We start from the raw sequence: 21,775 nt of genomic DNA, 5'->3' as shown, positions 1-21,775 counted from the left end.
ATAGCATGCTTCACATGTAGGCCATTTTCTTGTGATCTGCAAACTTTGCTTAAAAAAAAAAAAAGAGCCTTTCCCTGCGGTGTTTTCGACTTAGAAATTTTTTTAAGCCAAAATGTCAAGTCCCAGCCTGTGAGAGAAGAGCAAGCCACATCTGCCTTCCAGCACGTGCATGTGCACATGAACTTCGTCCTCAGGCTGGTGACGAGCCTAGTGAACCCATCTGATACTGTATGAACACCTGAACACTGCCACATGCTATTGACTACTCTACGTCCCTTAAACAATATTCTAAGCATACATCTGAACTTTTGCAAGGGATGTGTCAATACTTCGACAAACATGTAGCAATTAATGGCTATATCACAGCCCTTGGATTGTGGAAGCGCTGAAAGTATGCGGAAAACGGGAACCATGTTTTTACTAGCAACAAGCGTGGTTTCAAAAAGGTGTGCCTCCAAGGAACAAATCCTATATCCTTCATTGCTCAAAAGTAACAATCTTGTCTTTTCTGCACCCCAAAAGCTCGCCATAATCCTATTGAAGCGTTCAGAGGCATTATTTGCCTCATGGCTTGAGGATTAGCAGACTTTCAGTCAAGTTTTATTGGTTTGAACATCCTGTCCATTCGAAGTTGTCTCTCTGGATGGCAGCACCTATTCAGGGCTAATCAATTCCGCTAGATACGATTAAATCAAGGGGGATTTGGAAAACCAACAGGCATCGAACAATCGCCTTAGCAAGTGAGTGAGGACCTTCTCTGTGGCGCGCACGGACCATGGGGGCGACTTTTCAAATTCTTTTATAGAGATGAAATCCAAAGTCGCCCCAGTTAATATTTTAGCGTGTTATTAAATTTCTATGACAAGCCTTTTTATAGGATTAAGAACTATATATATTATGTATTACTGTATACTGTGACGAAAATTCTAAGTTGGGATATTTTTAAAAAGTTTCTCTTTGAGCTCGTCGAAGCTGACATGAAGAAGATCTTTGTAATCCTTGATTAATCCAGTGTGGTTTGCTGCACCAGGGGAACCACGCATGTAAACTATTTTAAATCCAGTTACTGGCTCTCCATCCTTTTTGACAACAAAATGCCCATCGTCAATTATGGCGGAATGATTACCTCCAAATACTTCGTCCAAATAGCTTTCAATCTGATTTCTGCCGTCGGGACCTCTCTTATCAAAAGCGTTCTGGATTTGCTTAATTTGTTTCTTCTCGTGTTCTTGGAAATTACTTATGGACACCTGGATAAACATTGTGTCGAGTATGAAATCAAAGCGAGGATAAGTCGAATGACAATGGCTCAGTACATGTCCATAGCCACGTCCAAGAGAAGTCATGCCTTGATGGATTGTCCCATGATCCTTAAAGTCCACTATAATCTCCGTTGGATTCACGCCGATAAGGTTTGTTGCTTTGAGAACGATTGGCTTGGTTAAAGTCAAAAGCCGGACTAGCAGTGCCAACTCGAAATCATCTCCACTCATCTCTCCAAGAATAACTCCCCTCAGGATATGCTCATGATGAGGCATATTTGTAAACGCCTGAAAGAGTGCTTTCTGCGCTGGGAGGCACAAGACATAGTTTATGGCTCCGCGGTTCTTGTTGAGACGATAGATAAGCCCTAGGTCACGGAAATCCCATTCAAAATCACTACTCTGCGAGTTGTTGCCAAGGAAGACTGTTGCAAGGCTTTTAGCGAACTTCTTCTTCGATTCATCGCTGCAAGATCTGTAGTACGTCCAAACTACAGTGTGAAACTCGCCTGTTCTCTCAGTTACATACGAATCAATGCTATTTCTTGTGAGTGGTCTTTCCTCAATTGACCGGATGAGGAACATAAACTCTCGTGGCACACGGTTTGTAATCCTCATTATATCCTGGACAATATCGGGTTGGTTCAGGTGGACCTCCAACCATTTTGAAAACACTGTCTCGGATAGTGGGCCAACAAAGTACAATAAGGTATTTCGAAGACTGCCTGGCATAATCTCCAATTCATATTTGGCATGGGCTGTTCCTGTAAATATCGCTCTAGATCCTTTGGATTCAGCTTCCCATCGAGTGAGATCCTTTAGATGGTTCAAGAACAGGTATTTATCTGGCACGTACGGCTCTTTTTGGAATAACTTTCCATGTTCGTCGATAATGAATAGTGTTTTGCGCTCCTTCTGTTTGAATAGGTCGAATAATGCGCGACCAGCCGCAATTGAGCAATCTATAACTTCAGAAGCGTCGAGGAGACTTTCCAGATCAGATGCCGTCAAGATATCCCTGTTGAGAGCGAAGAAGATCCTTAACAGTGCCTTTGCCGATTTTATTTCCTAGAGCTTGACGAGTAATTGGTTGGAATATCGGTTCAATTTTACTATAACAGTTCTTCAAAGTCTCCAAGAATTGTTCTTTGCGATCCTCCTCATAATCCTTTAGTCGTTGCTTAATCCCATTAGCCGCGAGCTCAATGCCTTCAATGTCGTCGCCAAAAAAAAATATTGAATTCCCGTGGCACACATCCGGTGGCTTTTTGAATCTCGCCTCGTAGCTCATTCAATTGTTGGCGGGCTGTTGGGTGGACCTTATTTATGATCACATCCAGTAGCTTATTGAAAATATCAGGCGACAGTGGACCAACATACTCGACATAGTGTGGTGCGTCTCTGAGAATGAGCTTTGCAAATCTTACCGTACTGCTAAACACTACTCTCGCATTATTTGAATTGTTCCAAGAGTTGAAAGTCTTTAGAGGCCATAAAACTGGGAACCTGTCGGGCGCAGACTTACTATTTTTCTGGAAATAATGCACCATGCTCATCCACGACAAATAATGCCTTCTGACTTCTTGACTGGAGTAGGTCACCCAAGATACTGCTGGCGCTACTCACAAAAAGATTTTCCGATGTTTCAATTTCGACCATTTCCTCGAGCTCTGAGGCTGTCAAAGTATCTTTGTTGTTGGATAAGAAGAGTTGACAGATCAGTCGTGATGCGTCAGTATTAGTGTCACAATTGTTAAGTTGATTAGCATCCGCAATATAAAGCACTGGCCAACCATGTGCATATGCCTTGGCCGCAAGGAACCATGAAATGTATGATTTGCCGACGCCCATTGGACCGTAAACATTTCTTGACAGACGACTCACTGTTCTCGAGTTCATTCCATAGCTTCATCATCTATTCAGACATAAAAAAACTCGCGACCTTGATAGCCTCTCGCAAAGAATATTGGGTTCTGACCAAGATCCATTGAAGTAATTCGATTCCCAGCCTGCACCATCAAAAGCGATTGGAACTCGGCGCGAGGTTCTGGTGCACACTTGTTATTTTCGCTCAAATTCAGTATATGTTGGGGTAAAACTACGAGTTCGCCATCGACTGCAATATATCGCTTCAAGGAACGACAGCGCTTCGTAAGGTGCTCTTTGAGCATATAAGAATAGCGAGACTGACGTGAGTATGGAATAAATAAATTTTCTCAAGAATCATCAAAACTATGAATGGAATAAACTCACTTTCTAAATCTTCGTCTTCTGTGTCTTCTAGGCTCCTTTGGGACTTCTTGGGGCTATTTAAAATCCACGCAATAAACTAACAAGAGGATAGTTAGATAGGAGGCTTTGATAAAAGTACTTGTATGCGATAGAGCAGTGGGGAGCCGAAATAAGCTCAAGCAAAAAGCCTCGCGAGAGGACAGTGAGAGTCAGAGTATACGCACGCACCATGGAGGCGACTTTACAAATTCTTTTTACAGATCAAACTGTGCATTTAACAATTAAGCACCATTTACCACTATGCCTACTACCGCCCTCTGAATAATTCTCTACAAATAGCAAGACTGGATATTTTTGGCTATTCTAGAATGATTTGGGCGATCTAAAAGTCCCATAAATATAAACAGATCTAAAGTCGTCAAGCCGCATCTGCGTATTTATCTCAATCTGGTCTCTCATCTCATCTACAACCCGACGCGGCACCCTTTGATAGGATGACGCTTAAAGTTAGAAGATGAATGGAGTAGAAGCTTCCTTTATTGATAACACTATCCAACACTATCAAACAATGTTTGCAAAGAATAGGCTTTTGAGGTCGTTGAAGCTTACATGTTCTACATCTGGCAACTCTGTAACGAGCTGGCGGTGATTCCCTAGGTTAATATCTCTACCACAAATGTAGACGATTCGGAATCCAGGAACAACTTCATCAATACCTGTTGTCGGGTCTTTTTTGGTGACAATAAATCCATCCTTTCCAAAATCAGCTCTATGCTTTCCACCATACATTTCATCCAAGTAACACTCAATCTGATTCCTATCATTATACACCACTTTGGGTGTCTTGTACGGTCGCTTAAATGCTTTCCTTAAATCACTTGAATCTCTGTTATGCACTCCAAACTCGCTGACAGACACCTGGATGAATATTGGTCCAACCATAAAGTCAAATCGAGGATATCCTGGATAGCCACGGGCCAAGAATTTATCTTTTCCCGGGCCAAGAGAATGTCGTTGCCTGCTTATAACTCGGTAGTCATCGAAGTCCAACACGATCGAGCCCTTAGGATCACCAACGAGGTTCGTTGTAGGGAGCACTATTGGCCTAATACTAGTGCAAATAAATGCATGAAAAATTGCTTGCTCAAATTCATTTCCACTGAACCTATTAGCCTTGAGCCGATTCTTTAGATCTTCTGGCATTCCCATTGTCTTGAACTGATCCAAAAGTGCTCTGAAGGCTGTATTGCATAAAGGGCGGAATAAAATTACTCCATCTCTCCTTAGACGGAACAAAAGACCCAGATCTATGAAATCCCACTTGAACTCTCCTTCGACAGAACCATGTAAGAACGCCGAGGCAAGGCCATTATAAAAATTTGTACGGGTCGTCTCGGATTTTTCGATGCTTTTGTAGTAGTTCTGGATGTTGTGAGAAAAATCCAACCTTCGGCAGTCTTCAAACTTCTCGAATGCCTCCTTAATGGGTAACTCTGGATTCTCTTCAATATAGGTTGACAAGTTCATCAGCTCTCGTGGTACAAGGTTCGTGATACTCCGTATATCCTCGTAGTCCGTGGATTGGAGATTGGGAGTATGCTTCAACAGATTCTTGAAAGCGTCATCCAACAAAGGTCCCACGAATACCACTGTTTTAAAGTCCTCCTTAAAGCTCGATTCCATGATCTCCAATTCGAATTTTGCATGCGCTGTGCCAGTGAGAATCAAACGAGATCCAGCCAAGTCTTCAGTCCAACTGGAAAGGTCCATCAGAGGTTTTAAAGATTTAAATTTTTCTGGTACTGGTTTGTCGAATCTGAAGAGTTTCCCATGTTCGTCAATAATAGTTAGAGTCTTCCGTTCCTTCTGCATGAGCATGTTAAAAACGCGTATGATAGCAGTATTCCATATGCCACCTTGAACACCATAGCCGGATACAAGCGTCTCCAGTTCGGCAGCAGTTAAAACATCCTTGTTCATCACAAGGAAACGCTCGATCACTTCCATATATGAGTCCGCTTTCTCACTAGTATCCAAAGTACCCGCATCTGATATGTAGAGGGTAAGCCATCCTTCAGCATATGCTCTTGCTGTCAAAAAATAGGAGAGAAAGCTCTTGCCAATACCCATTGGACCAGACAAGACTCGTCTGTATACGCACCTTTGTTCTTCTTCCATCTCGTTCCAAAGCTCCAGCATTTGGTGCGTGACGAGAATTTCAGAGACTCTATAACCCTTTGGGACTTGACCCAGGGATGGTATATCGACCCAACTACCAGCCTTCAGATCGTCTTTGAGATGTTCAAACTCATTACGTGGTTTTGGAAGGTATCTAGAATCCTCTAGCATTGCGATCCAAGAGGGTGGTAACGTGACCATTTTGCCATCAGAAGCCCTGTATTCTCTCCACCCTTCCTCAATGCGTATCTTCTTTGAAGGTGAAATATACTGTGGATCTAATTATGATCATCGTACACATACACAGTTGGTTAGTACCATAACATATAGCCAGTCATCAAGTCAATCTATTTATACAGCAAAAAACAAATTATTACCTTCGTCCATTTTTCTCTTGAGAATCTGTCCCGATGTCTCTAGAAAGATAAGAGAGCGCAGCAATGGCAGAAATGTTAGCATTTTGATCAGATCAAAGAATATATTGCTGTCAATGAGATATGAACGCCAGCTAATGGAGAGTCAGAGCATGTGTGCGAAACGCGAAACAGATTCAATCAGAAAAACTAACAAATGCATCAATGTAAAAGGTCAAATAAAAATAAAAATAAAAATGAAAACTATGTTCTCAGACAACAGTGAGAGTCAGAGCATGCGCACGCACCACGGGGGCGACTTTTCAAATTCATCTCAACAACATAAAAAAGCGAGGGATACACGTGACCGTGCTGAGACAGAAAATAAGCTTCCTCAATTGAAAATATAACCATCAGTCCATCAAGAGCTAAATACATACCTGGCGGCGGCAGCTTGACAATGATGTGAATGCGACCTTTTGCTGCACCTTTTGGAAAATAAGTGCTGAGTTCTTCAAGTTCATCGAGCACTACAAGCGATTCTTCGGATAATGTTTCCAATCCTTTCTTCGTTGTGCCGCCGGGGATGAGCTTGAGAGTGAGCTTCTCCGGTGGGATATCACCAAATCTAGCAGGCGAATAGATGGCTTGCTTGAGTTCACCGACCGAAAGATTGGAAAGAATATTTACAGGAAAAGACGTTGCTTCTCCATTAACAATACAATAGATCTTTAGGTTGGTTGGCTCTTTCTCAACCTCTCTTTCTCTTTCAATCGAACCACGTCTAGATGGACCATTTGGTGTTGTTGTTCCGCTTCCCATTGTGATTTCAAAACTGTTTAAAAACAAGGGTGTAAATGGACGGAGGACAGAAAACAGGAAAAGTTTGATCAAATTGTTAAGTATGGTAAGTCAGTAGCAGGATGGTTCAAAATTGTGACAATGTAAGCTGTGGAGATGAAGATGGAGGAAAAGAAAAAAAGAAAAAAAGAAAAAAAAAAAAAAAAGGAAAGGAAAGGAAAGGAAAGGAAAGGAAAGGAAAGGAAAGGCAATGAATGAAGGCTTGGAATAAATGAAAAAGGAAGAGGAGAAGATATGTGAAGGGAGCAAAACTGGGGGGAAATAAGAAAAAAGTGAAAAGAGGATAAAGGAAGAAAAGGAAGAGGAGAGTGCAAAAATGAAGTGAAGCAAGTTAAAGAAAGGAGCGACAATTGATAAACTTGTTCCTTTATTTCAAGGTTGGGCTATGCTGTGTGTGAGAAATTGTTGCACAAGACGCCATGCGATTAAAGATTAAATTGGCCCCCAAGTGTGACATAACATGTATTATTTAAATACACAAACACTATTCATCTCTTTAACTCTCTTGTTTTCACCACACAATCGAAAGTGTGCACATCCACTCTTCACCTTACATTCATCCCACTATGAGCATGTCTAATACCTCATTCCAAGAACAAGAAGCTGTTACTGATATTGTAAGTGTTCAGACGCGAACAATAATTTTTTGTATCAGTGCTTTCTTGGTGATATCTAAGCAAAATTATGCTTTAGAGAAAACCCTTGACGCGTCAAACTTTAGGAAGGATGGGGAGAATGACAGCAAAGAAAGAAAAGATGGCAATGAAGAAAAAGAGGAGGATGATCAAGTAGATATCCCAGCAATTATATTAGTTGCCCCATAAAGTCTAGTTCATTGCTTGAGAGTAATAAAGAAAAAACTTGGCATTTGGACGTTAAGAATGGACTCAATAATATTGGTTTTGTGCAAGCCTGAGGGCGAAGTTCATGTGCACATGCACGCGCCGAAAGGCAAACGTGGCATGCTCCTGCAGACACTTCTCTGGGACCAAACGTGACATTTTGGCTGGAGGTCTAAAAAATTTCTAAGTTGAACACACCACAGGAAAGGCTCTTTTTTTTTATTTTTTTTTTATTTCCAAGTCATTTACACCACAGGGAGCTTTTTTTTTTTTAAGATGAGAATGATGGGAGGTAAATTTCGTAATGAATAAATGAGGTTGTGAATGAGAGCAAGAAAAACAATAGCATGCTTCACATGTAGGCCATTTTCTTGTGATCTGCAAACTTTGCTTAAAAAAAAAAAAAGAGCCTTTCCCTGCGGTGTTTTCGACTTAGAAATTTTTTTAAGCCAAAATGTCAAGTCCCAGCCTGTGAGAGAAGAGCAAGCCACATCTGCCTTCCAGCACGTGCATGTGCACATGAACTTCGTCCTCAGGCTGGTGACGAGCCTAGTGAACCCATCTGATACTGTATGAACACCTGAACACTGCCACATGCTATTGACTACTCTACGTCCCTTAAACAATATTCTAAGCATACATCTGAACTTTTGCAAGGGATGTGTCAATACTTCGACAAACATGTAGCAATTAATGGCTATATCACAGCCCTTGGATTGTGGAAGCGCTGAAAGTATGCGGAAAACGGGAACCATGTTTTTACTAGCAACAAGCGTGGTTTCAAAAAGGTGTGCCTCCAAGGAACAAATCCTATATCCTTCATTGCTCAAAAGTAACAATCTTGTCTTTTCTGCACCCCAAAAGCTCGCCATAATCCTATTGAAGCGTTCAGAGGCATTATTTGCCTCATGGCTTGAGGATTAGCAGACTTTCAGTCAAGTTTTATTGGTTTGAACATCCTGTCCATTCGAAGTTGTCTCTCTGGATGGCAGCACCTATTCAGGGCTAATCAATTCCGCTAGATACGATTAAATCAAGGGGGATTTGGAAAACCAACAGGCATCGAACAATCGCCTTAGCAAGTGAGTGAGGACCTTCTCTGTGGCGCGCACGGACCATGGGGGCGACTTTTCAAATTCTTTTATAGAGATGAAATCCAAAGTCGCCCCAGTTAATATTTTAGCGTGTTATTAAATTTCTATGACAAGCCTTTTTATAGGATTAAGAACTATATATATTATGTATTACTGTATACTGTGACGAAAATTCTAAGTTGGGATATTTTTAAAAAGTTTCTCTTTGAGCTCGTCGAAGCTGACATGAAGAAGATCTTTGTAATCCTTGATTAATCCAGTGTGGTTTGCTGCACCAGGGGAACCACGCATGTAAACTATTTTAAATCCAGTTACTGGCTCTCCATCCTTTTTGACAACAAAATGCCCATCGTCAATTATGGCGGAATGATTACCTCCAAATACTTCGTCCAAATAGCTTTCAATCTGATTTCTGCCGTCGGGACCTCTCTTATCAAAAGCGTTCTGGATTTGCTTAATTTGTTTCTTCTCGTGTTCTTGGAAATTACTTATGGACACCTGGATAAACATTGTGTCGAGTATGAAATCAAAGCGAGGATAAGTCGAATGACAATGGCTCAGTACATGTCCATAGCCACGTCCAAGAGAAGTCATGCCTTGATGGATTGTCCCATGATCCTTAAAGTCCACTATAATCTCCGTTGGATTCACGCCGATAAGGTTTGTTGCTTTGAGAACGATTGGCTTGGTTAAAGTCAAAAGCCGGACTAGCAGTGCCAACTCGAAATCATCTCCACTCATCTCTCCAAGAATAACTCCCCTCAGGATATGCTCATGATGAGGCATATTTGTAAACGCCTGAAAGAGTGCTTTCTGCGCTGGGAGGCACAAGACATAGTTTATGGCTCCGCGGTTCTTGTTGAGACGATAGATAAGCCCTAGGTCACGGAAATCCCATTCAAAATCACTACTCTGCGAGTTGTTGCCAAGGAAGACTGTTGCAAGGCTTTTAGCGAACTTCTTCTTCGATTCATCGCTGCAAGATCTGTAGTACGTCCAAACTACAGTGTGAAACTCGCCTGTTCTCTCAGTTACATACGAATCAATGCTATTTCTTGTGAGTGGTCTTTCCTCAATTGACCGGATGAGGAACATAAACTCTCGTGGCACACGGTTTGTAATCCTCATTATATCCTGGACAATATCGGGTTGGTTCAGGTGGACCTCCAACCATTTTGAAAACACTGTCTCGGATAGTGGGCCAACAAAGTACAATAAGGTATTTCGAAGACTGCCTGGCATAATCTCCAATTCATATTTGGCATGGGCTGTTCCTGTAAATATCGCTCTAGATCCTTTGGATTCAGCTTCCCATCGAGTGAGATCCTTTAGATGGTTCAAGAACAGGTATTTATCTGGCACGTACGGCTCTTTTTGGAATAACTTTCCATGTTCGTCGATAATGAATAGTGTTTTGCGCTCCTTCTGTTTGAATAGGTCGAATAATGCGCGACCAGCCGCAATTGAGCAATCTATAACTTCAGAAGCGTCGAGGAGACTTTCCAGATCAGATGCCGTCAAGATATCCCTGTTGAGAGCGAAGAAGATCCTTAACAGTGCCTTTGCCGATTTTATTTCCTAGAGCTTGACGAGTAATTGGTTGGAATATCGGTTCAATTTTACTATAACAGTTCTTCAAAGTCTCCAAGAATTGTTCTTTGCGATCCTCCTCATAATCCTTTAGTCGTTGCTTAATCCCATTAGCCGCGAGCTCAATGCCTTCAATGTCGTCGCCAAAAAAAAATATTGAATTCCCGTGGCACACATCCGGTGGCTTTTTGAATCTCGCCTCGTAGCTCATTCAATTGTTGGCGGGCTGTTGGGTGGACCTTATTTATGATCACATCCAGTAGCTTATTGAAAATATCAGGCGACAGTGGACCAACATACTCGACATAGTGTGGTGCGTCTCTGAGAATGAGCTTTGCAAATCTTACCGTACTGCTAAACACTACTCTCGCATTATTTGAATTGTTCCAAGAGTTGAAAGTCTTTAGAGGCCATAAAACTGGGAACCTGTCGGGCGCAGACTTACTATTTTTCTGGAAATAATGCACCATGCTCATCCACGACAAATAATGCCTTCTGACTTCTTGACTGGAGTAGGTCACCCAAGATACTGCTGGCGCTACTCACAAAAAGATTTTCCGATGTTTCAATTTCGACCATTTCCTCGAGCTCTGAGGCTGTCAAAGTATCTTTGTTGTTGGATAAGAAGAGTTGACAGATCAGTCGTGATGCGTCAGTATTAGTGTCACAATTGTTAAGTTGATTAGCATCCGCAATATAAAGCACTGGCCAACCATGTGCATATGCCTTGGCCGCAAGGAACCATGAAATGTATGATTTGCCGACGCCCATTGGACCGTAAACATTTCTTGACAGACGACTCACTGTTCTCGAGTTCATTCCATAGCTTCATCATCTATTCAGACATAAAAAAACTCGCGACCTTGATAGCCTCTCGCAAAGAATATTGGGTTCTGACCAAGATCCATTGAAGTAATTCGATTCCCAGCCTGCACCATCAAAAGCGATTGGAACTCGGCGCGAGGTTCTGGTGCACACTTGTTATTTTCGCTCAAATTCAGTATATGTTGGGGTAAAACTACGAGTTCGCCATCGACTGCAATATATCGCTTCAAGGAACGACAGCGCTTCGTAAGGTGCTCTTTGAGCATATAAGAATAGCGAGACTGACGTGAGTATGGAATAAATAAATTTTCTCAAGAATCATCAAAACTATGAATGGAATAAACTCACTTTCTAAATCTTCGTCTTCTGTGTCTTCTAGGCTCCTTTGGGACTTCTTGGGGCTATTTAAAATCCACGCAATAAACTAACAAGAGGATAGTTAGATAGGAGGCTTTGATAAAAGTACTTGTATGCGATAGAGCAGTGGGGAGCCGAAATAAGCTCAAGCAAAAAGCCTCGCGAGAGGACAGTGAGAGTCAGAGTATACGCACGCACCATGGAGGCGACTTTACAAATTCTTTTTACAGATCAAACTGTGCATTTAACAATTAAGCACCATTTACCACTATGCCTACTACCGCCCTCTGAATAATTCTCTACAAATAGCAAGACTGGATATTTTTGGCTATTCTAGAATGATTTGGGCGATCTAAAAGTCCCATAAATATAAACAGATCTAAAGTCGTCAAGCCGCATCTGCGTATTTATCTCAATCTGGTCTCTCATCTCATCTACAACCCGACGCGGCACCCTTTGATAGGATGACGCTTAAAGTTAGAAGATGAATGGAGTAGAAGCTTCCTTTATTGATAACACTATCCAACACTATCAAACAATGTTTGCAAAGAATAGGCTTTTGAGGTCGTTGAAGCTTACATGTTCTACATCTGGCAACTCTGTAACGAGCTGGCGGTGATTCCCTAGGTTAATATCTCTACCACAAATGTAGACGATTCGGAATCCAGGAACAACTTCATCAATACCTGTTGTCGGGTCTTTTTTGGTGACAATAAATCCATCCTTTCCAAAATCAGCTCTATGCTTTCCACCATACATTTCATCCAAGTAACACTCAATCTGATTCCTATCATTATACACCACTTTGGGTGTCTTGTACGGTCGCTTAAATGCTTTCCTTAAATCACTTGAATCTCTGTTATGCACTCCAAACTCGCTGACAGACACCTGGATGAATATTGGTCCAACCATAAAGTCAAATCGAGGATATCCTGGATAGCCACGGGCCAAGAATTTATCTTTTCCCGGGCCAAGAGAATGTCGTTGCCTGCTTATAACTCGGTAGTCATCGAAGTCCAACACGATCGAGCCCTTAGGATCACCAACGAGGTTCGTTGTAGGGAGCACTATTGGCCTAATACTAGTGCAAATAAATGCATGAAAAATTGCTTGCTCAAATTCATTTCCACTGAACCTATTAGCCTTGAGTCGATTCTTTAGATCTTCTGGCATTCCCATTGTCTTGAACTGATCCAAAAGTGCTCTGAAGGCTGTATTGCATAAAGGGCGGAATAAAATTACTCCATCTCTCCTTAGACGGAACAAAAGACCCAGATCTATGAAATCCCACTTGAACTCTCCTTCGACAGAACCATGTAAGAACGCCGAGGCAAGGCCATTATAAAAATTTGTACGGGTCGTCTCGGATTTTTCGATGCTTTTGTAGTAGTTCTGGATGTTGTGAGAAAAATCCAACCTTCGGCAGTCTTCAAACTTCTCGAATGCCTCCTTAATGGGTAACTCTGGATTCTCTTCAATATAGGTTGACAAGTTCATCAGCTCTCGTGGTACAAGGTTCGTGATACTCCGTATATCCTCGTAGTCCGTGGATTGGAGATTGGGAGTATGCTTCAACAGATTCTTGAAAGCGTCATCCAACAAAGGTCCCACGAATACCACTGTTTTAAAGTCCTCCTTAAAGCTCGATTCCATGATCTCCAATTCGAATTTTGCATGCGCTGTGCCAGTGAGAATCAAACGAGATCCAGCCAAGTCTTCAGTCCAACTGGAAAGGTCCATCAGAGGTTTTAAAGATTTAAATTTTTCTGGTACTGGTTTGTCGAATCTGAAGAGTTTCCCATGTTCGTCAATAATAGTTAGAGTCTTCCGTTCCTTCTGCATGAGCATGTTAAAAACGCGTATGATAGCAGTATTCCATATGCCACCTTGAACACCATAGCCGGATACAAGCGTCTCCAGTTCGGCAGCAGTTAAAACATCCTTGTTCATCACAAGGAAACGCTCGATCACTTCCATATATGAGTCCGCTTTCTCACTAGTATCCAAAGTACCCGCATCTGATATGTAGAGGGTAAGCCATCCTTCAGCATATGCTCTTGCTGTCAAAAAATAGGAGAGAAAGCTCTTGCCAATACCCATTGGACCAGACAAGACTCGTCTGTATACGCACCTTTGTTCTTCTTCCATCTCGTTCCAAAGCTCCAGCATTTGGTGCGTGACGAGAATTTCAGAGACTCTATAACCCTTTGGGACTTGACCCAGGGATGGTATATCGACCCAACTACCAGCCTTCAGATCGTCTTTGAGATGTTCAAACTCATTACGTGGTTTTGGAAGGTATCTAGAATCCTCTAGCATTGCGATCCAAGAGGGTGGTAACGTGACCATTTTGCCATCAGAAGCCCTGTATTCTCTCCACCCTTCCTCAATGCGCATCTTCTTTGAAGGTGAAATATACTGTGGATCTAATTATGATCATCGTACACATACACAGTTGGTTAGTACCATAACATAGTCAGTCACCAAGTCGATCTATCTAAACAGCAAAAAACAAATTATTACCTTCATCCATTTTTCTCTTGAGAATCTGTTCCGATGACTCTAGAAAGATAAGAGAGCGCGGCAATGGCAGAAATGTTAGCATTTTGATCAGATCAAAGAATATATTGCTGTCAATGAGATATGAACGCCAGCTAATGGAGAGTCAGAGCATGTGTGCGAAACGCGAAACAGATTCAATCAGAAAAACTAACAAATGCATCAATGTAAACAGGTCAAATAAAAATAAAAATAAAAATGAAAACTGTGTTCTCAGACAACAGTGAGAGTCTGAGGATGTGCACGGAGCATGGAGGGGCGACTTTTCAAATTCTTTTATAGAGATGAAATCCAAAGTCGCCCCAGTTAAATAGTGTTGCCGAGATTCATCTCAACAACATAAAAAAGGGATAGATACACGTGACCGTGATGAGATAGCTTCATCAATTGAACAATTGAAATATCATCAGTCCATCAAGAGCTAATACATACCTCGCTGCGGTGGCTTGACAAAAACATGGATCGTTTTCCTTGGAAGTTCAGAATTAAATATCTCCCAAAGCTCCATTGACGCGACTGTAAGAGCCTCTTTTGACTCGATTTCTGACTCAACGACGATCTTGCCTTTGTCAGGGATGGAAACTTTATAGAGGGTGAGGTCCTTGGGCTTAACGCTTGGATCCACAGTAATATTGGGATAGATTGCTTGCTTGAGTTCATCGACAGAACTATTGGAAAGAATCTTTACAGAAAAACATGAAGCTTCTCCATCAACAATACAATAAATCTGTAGGCTGGTTGGTTCGAGGATTTCAGGGTCATTGGTGCTTGAAGACTCTTCCTTCGCTTCCCCTTTTCTTTCTTCTTTCCTTTCATACGGTTTAGTTCGAGGTGATAGGCATCGTGGTGATGTTCTGTCGCTTCCCATTGTGATTTCAAAAACAAGGGCGTAAATGGACGGAGGACAGAAAATAGGGAAAGGTTGATAAAAATGCTAAAGGATGATAATTCAGTAGCAGGATGGTTCAAAATTGTCTAGAGATGAAGTTGAGGGAGGAAAAGAAAAAAAGAAAAAAAGAAAAAAAAAAAGGAAAGGAAAGGAAAGGAAAGGCAATGAATGAAGGCTTGGAATAAATAAAAGAGCAAAATTGATGGGAGCAAAACTGGGGGGAAATAAGAAAAAAGTGAAAAGAGGATAAAGGAAGAAAAGGAAGAGGAGAGTGCAAAAATGAAGTGAAGCAAGTTAAAGAAAGGAGCGACAATTGATAAATCTGTTCCTTTATTTCAAGGTTGGGCTATGCTGTGTGTGTGTGAGAAATTTTTTTTTTTCTTGTTGCACAAGACGCCATGCGATTAAAGATTGAATTGGCCCCCAAGTGTGACGTAACATGTATCATTTAAATACACAAACACTATTCATTCTCTTTAACTCTCTTGTTTTAACCACACAATCGAAAGTATGCACACATTCACCCTACATTCATCCCACTATGTACAAGTCAAATACTCCCTCATTCCAAGAACAAGAAGCTGTTACTGATATTGTAAGTGTTCAAACGCGAATAATAATTTTTTTGTATCAGTGCTTTCTTGGTGATATCTAAGCAAAATTATGCTTTAGAGAAAACCCTTGACGCGTCAAACTTTAGGAAGGATGGGGAGAATGACAGCAAAGAAAGAAAAGATGGCAATGAAGAAAAAGAGGAGGATGATCAAGTAGATATCCCAGCAATTATATTAGCTGCCCCATAAAGTCTAGTTCATTGCTTGAGAGTAATAAAGAAAAAACTTGGCATTTGGACGTTAAGAATGGACTCAATAATATTGGTTTTGTGCAAGCCTGAGGGCGAAGTTCATGTGCACATGCACGCGCCGAAAGGCAAACGTGGCATGCTCCTGCAGACACTTCTCTGGGACCAAACGTGACATTTTGGCTGGAGGTCTAAAAAATTTCTAAGTCGAACACACTACAGGAAAGGCTCTTTTTTTATTTTTTTTTATTTCCAAATCATTTACACCACAGGGAGCTTTTTTTTTTTTTTTTAAGATGAGAATGATGGGAGGTAAATTTCGTAATGAATAAATGAGGTTGTGAATGAGAGCAAGAAAAACAATGGCATGCTTCACATGTAGGCCATTTTCTTGTGATCTGCAAACTTTGCTTAAAAAAAAAATGACAAAAAAAAAGAGCCTTTCCTGCGGTGTTTTCGACTTAAGAAATTTTTTTAAGCCAGTCCCAGCCTGTGAGAGAGAAGAGCAAGCCACATTTGGCTTCCAGCACGTGCATGTGCACATGAACTTCGTCCTCAGGCTGGTGACGAGCCTAGTGAACCCATCTGATACTATAAACACCTGAACACTGCCAGACTACTCTACGTCCCTTAAACAATATTCCTAGCATACATCTGGACTTTGCAAGGGATGTGTCAATACTTCGACAAACATGTAACATTTAATGGCTGCATCACAGCCCTTGGATTGTGGAAGCGCTGAAAGTATGCGGAAAACGGGAACCATTTGTGTTTTTACTAGCAACAAGCGTGCTTTCAAAAAAGTGTGCCTCCAAGGAACAAATCCTATATCCTTCATTGCTCAAAAGTAACAATCTTGTCTTTTCTGCACCCCAAAAGCTCGCCATAATCCTATTGAAGCGTTCAGAGGCATTATTTGCCTCATAGTTTGAGGATTAGCAGACTTTCAGTCAAGCTTTATTGTTTTGAACAAACACAGTAAATCCTGTCCATTCGAAGTTAGTCCCTTTGGATGGCAGCTATTCAGGGGATGCTAATCAGTTCCGCTAAATTATGGTGCAATCAAAGCAGATTTGGAAAACCAACAAGCATTGAACAGTCGCCTTAACAAGCAAGTGACCTCTCTGTGGCGTGCACGGACCATGGGGGCGACTTTTCAAATTCTTTTATAGAGATGAAATCCAAAGTCGCCCCCAGTTAAATATTTTAGCCGTGATACATCTCAAAAATAAAGAACCGTGTTATTAAATTTCTATGACAAGCCTTTTTATAGGATTAAGAACTATATTATTACTGTATACTGTGACGAAAATTCTAAGTTGGGATATTTCTAAAAAGTTTCTCTTTGAGCTCGTCGAAGCTGACATGAAGAAGATCTTTGTACTTTCTGATTAATCCAGTGTGGTTTGCTGCACCAGGGGAACCACGCATGTAAACTATTTTAAATCCAGTTAATGGCTCTCCATCCTTTTTGACAACAAAATGCCCATCGTCAATTATGGCGGAATGATTACCTCCAAATACTTCGTCCAAATATCTTTCAATCTGATTTTTGCCGTTGGAATCTCTCTTATCAAAAGCGTTCTGGATCTGCTTAGTTTGTTTCTGCTCGTGGTCGCAGAAATCACTTATGGACACCTGGATAAACATTGTGTCGAGTATGAAATCAAAGCGAGGATAACTCGAATGACAATGGCTCAGTACATGTCCATAGCCACGTCCAAGAGAAGTCATGTTTTGATGGATTGTCCCATGATCCTTAAAGTCCATTATAATCTGCGTTGGATCCTCGCCGACAAGGTTTGTTGCTTCGAGAACGATTGGCTTGGTTAAAGTCAAAAACCGGACCAGCAGTGCCAACTCGAAATCATCTCCACTCATCTCTGCAAGAACAACTCCCCTCAGGATATGCTCATGATGAGGCATACTTGTAAACGCCTTAAAGAGTGCTTTCTGCACTGGGGGGCACAAGACATAGTTTATGGCTCCGCGGTTCTTGTTGAGACGATAGATAAGCCCTAGGTCACGGAAATCCCATTCAAAATCACCACTCTCCGAGTTGTTGCCAAGGAAGACTGTTGCAAGGCTTTTAGCGAACTCCTCCTTCGATATCTCGCTGAGAGCTTTGTAGTAATTCTGAACTACAGGGCGAAGCTCGCTTGTTCTCTGAGCTACATACCCATCAATGCTATCTCTTGTGAGTGGTCTTTCCTTAATTGATCGAATGAGGCGCATAAACTCTCGCGGCACACGGTTTGTAATCCTCATTATATCCTGGACAATATCGGGTTGGTTCAGGTGGACCTCCAACCATTTTGAAAACACTGTCTCGGATAGTGGGCCAACAAAGTACAATAAGATAGCTCGAGCACTGTCTTCCATAATCTGCAATTCATATTTGGCATGGGCTGTTCCTGTAAATATCACTCTAGATCCTTTGTAATGAGACTGCCATAGATTAAGGTTCATTAGATGCTTCAGGAACGGGTATTTATCCGGCACATACGGCTCTTTTTGGAATAACTCTCCATGTTCGTCGATAATGAACAGTGTTTTGCGCTCCTTCTGTTTGAATAGGTCGAATACTGCGCGAGCAGCCACAATTGAGCAATCTATAACTTCAGAAAAGTCGAGGAGACTTTCCAGATCAGATGCCGTCAAGATATCCCTGTTGAAAGCGAAGAAGCGCCTTAACAGTGCCTTTGCCGATTTTGTATCCGAACTTTCATTTAATATCGCGGCATCTGGTATATAAAGGGTAAGCCACCCTTCCGCATATCCTTTTGCAGCAAGGAAATAGGATAGATATGACTTGCCAACCCCCATAGGACCAGAAAGGACTCGCCGAAATGAAAACCTTTGTTCAGCACTAATCTCCTTCCACAATTCTAGCATCTGATCCGTAATTATAAATCCCGAATTATATTCCTCAAATTCTTTCGGTGTGAGGCCCAAGGATGGAATGTGAACTTGATCACCAAGCTGATTATCGCTTTTCAGATGATTAAACTTATTACGTGCATCGGGCGGGTCTTCAGGATTCTCCAGCATTGCGATCCAAGAGGGTGGTAACGTGACCATTTTACCATCAGAAGCCCTGTATTCTCTCCACCCTTCCTCAATGCGCATCTTCTTTGAAGGTGAAATATACTGTGGATCTAATTATGATCATCGTACACATACACAGTTGGTTAGTACCATAACATAGTCAGTCACCAAGTCGATCTATCTAAACAGCAAAAAACAAATTATTACCTTCATCCATTTTTCTCTTGAGAATCTGTTCCGATGACTCTAGAAAGATAAGAGAGCGCGGCAATGGCAGAAATGTTAGCATTTTGATCAGATCAAAGAATATATTGCTGTCAATGAGATATGAACGCCAGCTAATGGAGAGTCAGAGCATGTGTGCGAAACGCGAAACAGATTCAATCAGAAAAACTAACAAATGCATCAATGTAAACAGGTCAAATAAAAATAAAAATAAAAATGAAAACTGTGTTCTCAGACAACAGTGAGAGTCTGAGGATGTGCACGGAGCATGGAGGGGCGACTTTTCAAATTCTTTTATAGAGATGAAATCCAAAGTCGCCCCAGTTAAATAGTGTTGCCGAGATTCATCTCAACAACATAAAAAAGGGATAGATACACGTGACCGTGATGAGATAGCTTCATCAATTGAACAATTGAAATATCATCAGTCCATCAAGAGCTAATACATACCTCGCTGCGGTGGCTTGACAAAAACATGGATCGTTTTCCTTGGAAGTTCAGAATTAAATATCTCCCAAAGCTCCATTGACGCGACTGTAAGAGCCTCTTTTGACTCGATTTCTGACTCAACGACGATCTTGCCTTTGTCAGGGATGGAAACTTTATAGAGGGTGAGGTCCTTGGGCTTAACGCTTGGATCCACAGTAATATTGGGATAGATTGCTTGCTTGAGTTCATCGACAGAACTATTGGAAAGAATCTTTACAGAAAAACATGAAGCTTCTCCATCAACAATACAATAAATCTGTAGGCTGGTTGGTTCGAGGATTTCAGGGTCATTGGTGCTTGAAGACTCTTCCTTCGCTTCCCCTTTTCTTTCTTCTTTCCTTTCATACGGTTTAGTTCGAGGTGATAGGCATCGTGGTGATGTTCTGTCGCTTCCCATTGTGATTTCAAAAACAAGGGCGTAAATGGACGGAGGACAGAAAATAGGGAAAGGTTGATAAAAATGCTAAAGGATGATAATTCAGTAGCAGGATGGTTCAAAATTGTCTAGAGATGAAGTTGAGGGAGGAAAAGAAAAAAAGAAAAAAAGAAAAAAAAAAAGGAAAGGAAAGGAAAGGAAAGGCAATGAATGAAGGCTTGGAATAAATAAAAGAGCAAAATTGATGGGAGCAAAACTGGGGGGAAATAAGAAAAAAGTGAAAAGAGGATAAAGGAAGAAAAGGAAGAGGAGAGTGCAAAAATGAAGTGAAGCAAGTTAAAGAAAGGAGCGACAATTGATAAATCTGTTCCTTTATTTCAAGGTTGGGCTATGCTGTGTGTGTGTGAGAAATTTTTTTTTTTCTTGTTGCACAAGACGCCATGCGATTAAAGATTGAATTGGCCCCCAAGTGTGACGTAACATGTATCATTTAAATACACAAACACTATTCATTCTCTTTAACTCTCTTGTTTTAACCACACAATCGAAAGTATGCACACATTCACCCTACATTCATCCCACTATGTACAAGTCAAATACTCCCTCATTCCAAGAACAAGAAGCTGTTACTGATATTGTAAGTGTTCAAACGCGAATAATAATTTTTTTGTATCAGTGCTTTCTTGGTGATATCTAAGCAAAATTATGCTTTAGAGAAAACCCTTGACGCGTCAAACTTTAGGAAGGATGGGGAGAATGACAGCAAAGAAAGAAAAGATGGCAATGAAGAAAAAGAGGAGGATGATCAAGTAGATATCCCAGCAATTATATTAGCTGCCCCATAAAGTCTAGTTCATTGCTTGAGAGTAATAAAGAAAAAACTTGGCATTTGGACGTTAAGAATGGACTCAATAATATTGGTTTTGTGCAAGCCTGAGGGCGAAGTTCATGTGCACATGCACGCGCCGAAAGGCAAACGTGGCATGCTCCTGCAGACACTTCTCTGGGACCAAACGTGACATTTTGGCTGGAGGTCTAAAAAATTTCTAAGTCGAACACACTACAGGAAAGGCTCTTTTTTTATTTTTTTTTATTTCCAAATCATTTACACCACAGGGAGCTTTTTTTTTTTTTTTTAAGATGAGAATGATGGGAGGTAAATTTCGTAATGAATAAATGAGGTTGTGAATGAGAGCAAGAAAAACAATGGCATGCTTCACATGTAGGCCATTTTCTTGTGATCTGCAAACTTTGCTTAAAAAAAAAATGACAAAAAAAAAGAGCCTTTCCTGCGGTGTTTTCGACTTAAGAAATTTTTTTAAGCCAGTCCCAGCCTGTGAGAGAGAAGAGCAAGCCACATTTGGCTTCCAGCACGTGCATGTGCACATGAACTTCGTCCTCAGGCTGGTGACGAGCCTAGTGAACCCATCTGATACTATAAACACCTGAACACTGCCAGACTACTCTACGTCCCTTAAACAATATTCCTAGCATACATCTGGACTTTGCAAGGGATGTGTCAATACTTCGACAAACATGTAACATTTAATGGCTGCATCACAGCCCTTGGATTGTGGAAGCGCTGAAAGTATGCGGAAAACGGGAACCATTTGTGTTTTTACTAGCAACAAGCGTGCTTTCAAAAAAGTGTGCCTCCAAGGAACAAATCCTATATCCTTCATTGCTCAAAAGTAACAATCTTGTCTTTTCTGCACCCCAAAAGCTCGCCATAATCCTATTGAAGCGTTCAGAGGCATTATTTGCCTCATAGTTTGAGGATTAGCAGACTTTCA

The 21,775-nt window shown here is 41.2% G+C and overlaps 9 protein-coding genes across 9 annotated transcripts; all 9 read right to left on the bottom strand.

Moving 5' to 3' along the window:
* Window positions 1-841: 841 nt before the first annotated feature.
* On the bottom strand, window positions 842-1,697 carry BCR41DRAFT_352286 (hypothetical protein). Its single transcript, XM_022023935.1, has one exon. It carries the CDS (start codon window positions 1,536-1,538, stop codon window positions 927-929), a length of 612 nt encoding a protein of 203 aa, XP_021882173.1. The 5' UTR covers window positions 1,539-1,697; the 3' UTR covers window positions 842-926.
* Window positions 1,698-2,786: 1,089 nt separating this feature from the next.
* BCR41DRAFT_386023 (hypothetical protein) lies at window positions 2,787-3,151 on the bottom strand (the record flags this gene model as incomplete). The annotated part of the gene is made up of 2 exons (XM_022027747.1): window positions 3,056-3,151; window positions 2,787-2,950 (listed from the first exon to the last, which is right to left on the bottom strand). Exons 1-2 carry the CDS (start codon window positions 3,111-3,113, stop codon window positions 2,787-2,789), a joined length of 222 nt encoding a protein of 73 aa, XP_021882172.1. The 5' UTR covers window positions 3,114-3,151.
* Window positions 3,152-3,926: 775 nt separating this feature from the next.
* Window positions 3,927-5,544, bottom strand: BCR41DRAFT_352283 (hypothetical protein). Its single transcript, XM_022023934.1, has one exon. It carries the CDS (start codon window positions 5,499-5,501, stop codon window positions 4,056-4,058), a length of 1,446 nt encoding a protein of 481 aa, XP_021882171.1. The 5' UTR covers window positions 5,502-5,544; the 3' UTR covers window positions 3,927-4,055.
* BCR41DRAFT_386022 (hypothetical protein) lies at window positions 5,455-6,863 on the bottom strand. Its single transcript, XM_022027746.1, has 5 exons — window positions 6,665-6,863; window positions 6,466-6,628; window positions 6,050-6,088; window positions 5,656-5,950; window positions 5,455-5,542 (listed from the first exon to the last, which is right to left on the bottom strand). Exons 1-5 carry the CDS (start codon window positions 6,845-6,847, stop codon window positions 5,521-5,523), a joined length of 702 nt encoding a protein of 233 aa, XP_021882170.1. The 5' UTR covers window positions 6,848-6,863; the 3' UTR covers window positions 5,455-5,520.
* Window positions 6,864-8,911: 2,048 nt separating this feature from the next.
* Window positions 8,912-9,767, bottom strand: BCR41DRAFT_352279 (hypothetical protein). Its single transcript, XM_022023933.1, has one exon. The coding sequence runs from the start codon at window positions 9,606-9,608 to the stop codon at window positions 8,997-8,999; it is 612 nt and encodes a 203-aa protein (XP_021882169.1). The 5' UTR covers window positions 9,609-9,767; the 3' UTR covers window positions 8,912-8,996.
* A 1,089-nt stretch (window positions 9,768-10,856) lies between these two features.
* BCR41DRAFT_421606 (hypothetical protein) lies at window positions 10,857-11,221 on the bottom strand (the record flags this gene model as incomplete). The annotated part of the gene is made up of 2 exons (XM_022030053.1): window positions 11,126-11,221; window positions 10,857-11,020 (listed from the first exon to the last, which is right to left on the bottom strand). Exons 1-2 carry the CDS (start codon window positions 11,181-11,183, stop codon window positions 10,857-10,859), a joined length of 222 nt encoding a protein of 73 aa, XP_021882168.1. The 5' UTR covers window positions 11,184-11,221.
* Window positions 11,222-11,996: 775 nt separating this feature from the next.
* Window positions 11,997-13,614, bottom strand: BCR41DRAFT_352276 (hypothetical protein). Its single transcript, XM_022023932.1, has one exon. It carries the CDS (start codon window positions 13,569-13,571, stop codon window positions 12,126-12,128), a length of 1,446 nt encoding a protein of 481 aa, XP_021882167.1. The 5' UTR covers window positions 13,572-13,614; the 3' UTR covers window positions 11,997-12,125.
* On the bottom strand, window positions 13,525-15,118 carry BCR41DRAFT_386020 (hypothetical protein). Its single transcript, XM_022027745.1, has 4 exons — window positions 14,586-15,118; window positions 14,118-14,156; window positions 13,726-14,020; window positions 13,525-13,612 (listed from the first exon to the last, which is right to left on the bottom strand). Exons 1-4 carry the CDS (start codon window positions 15,019-15,021, stop codon window positions 13,591-13,593), a joined length of 792 nt encoding a protein of 263 aa, XP_021882166.1. The 5' UTR covers window positions 15,022-15,118; the 3' UTR covers window positions 13,525-13,590.
* Window positions 15,119-17,088: 1,970 nt separating this feature from the next.
* BCR41DRAFT_352259 (hypothetical protein) lies at window positions 17,089-20,003 on the bottom strand (the record flags this gene model as incomplete). The annotated part of the gene is made up of 3 exons (XM_022023931.1): window positions 17,089-19,002; window positions 19,100-19,138; window positions 19,568-20,003. The coding sequence occupies 3 exons, from the start codon at window positions 20,001-20,003 to the stop codon at window positions 17,159-17,161; spliced, it is 2,319 nt and encodes a 772-aa protein (XP_021882165.1). The 3' UTR covers window positions 17,089-17,158.
* Window positions 20,004-21,775: the final 1,772 nt, after the last annotated feature.

The sequence above is a fragment of the Lobosporangium transversale genome (genome assembly GCF_002105155.1).
Source record: "Lobosporangium transversale strain NRRL 3116 chromosome Unknown BCR41scaffold_15, whole genome shotgun sequence".
Taxonomy (NCBI): domain Eukaryota; kingdom Fungi; phylum Mortierellomycota; class Mortierellomycetes; order Mortierellales; family Mortierellaceae; genus Lobosporangium; species Lobosporangium transversale.
Note: the sequence above shows the minus strand (reverse complement) of the source record. Positions and strands in the feature narration are given on the sequence as shown.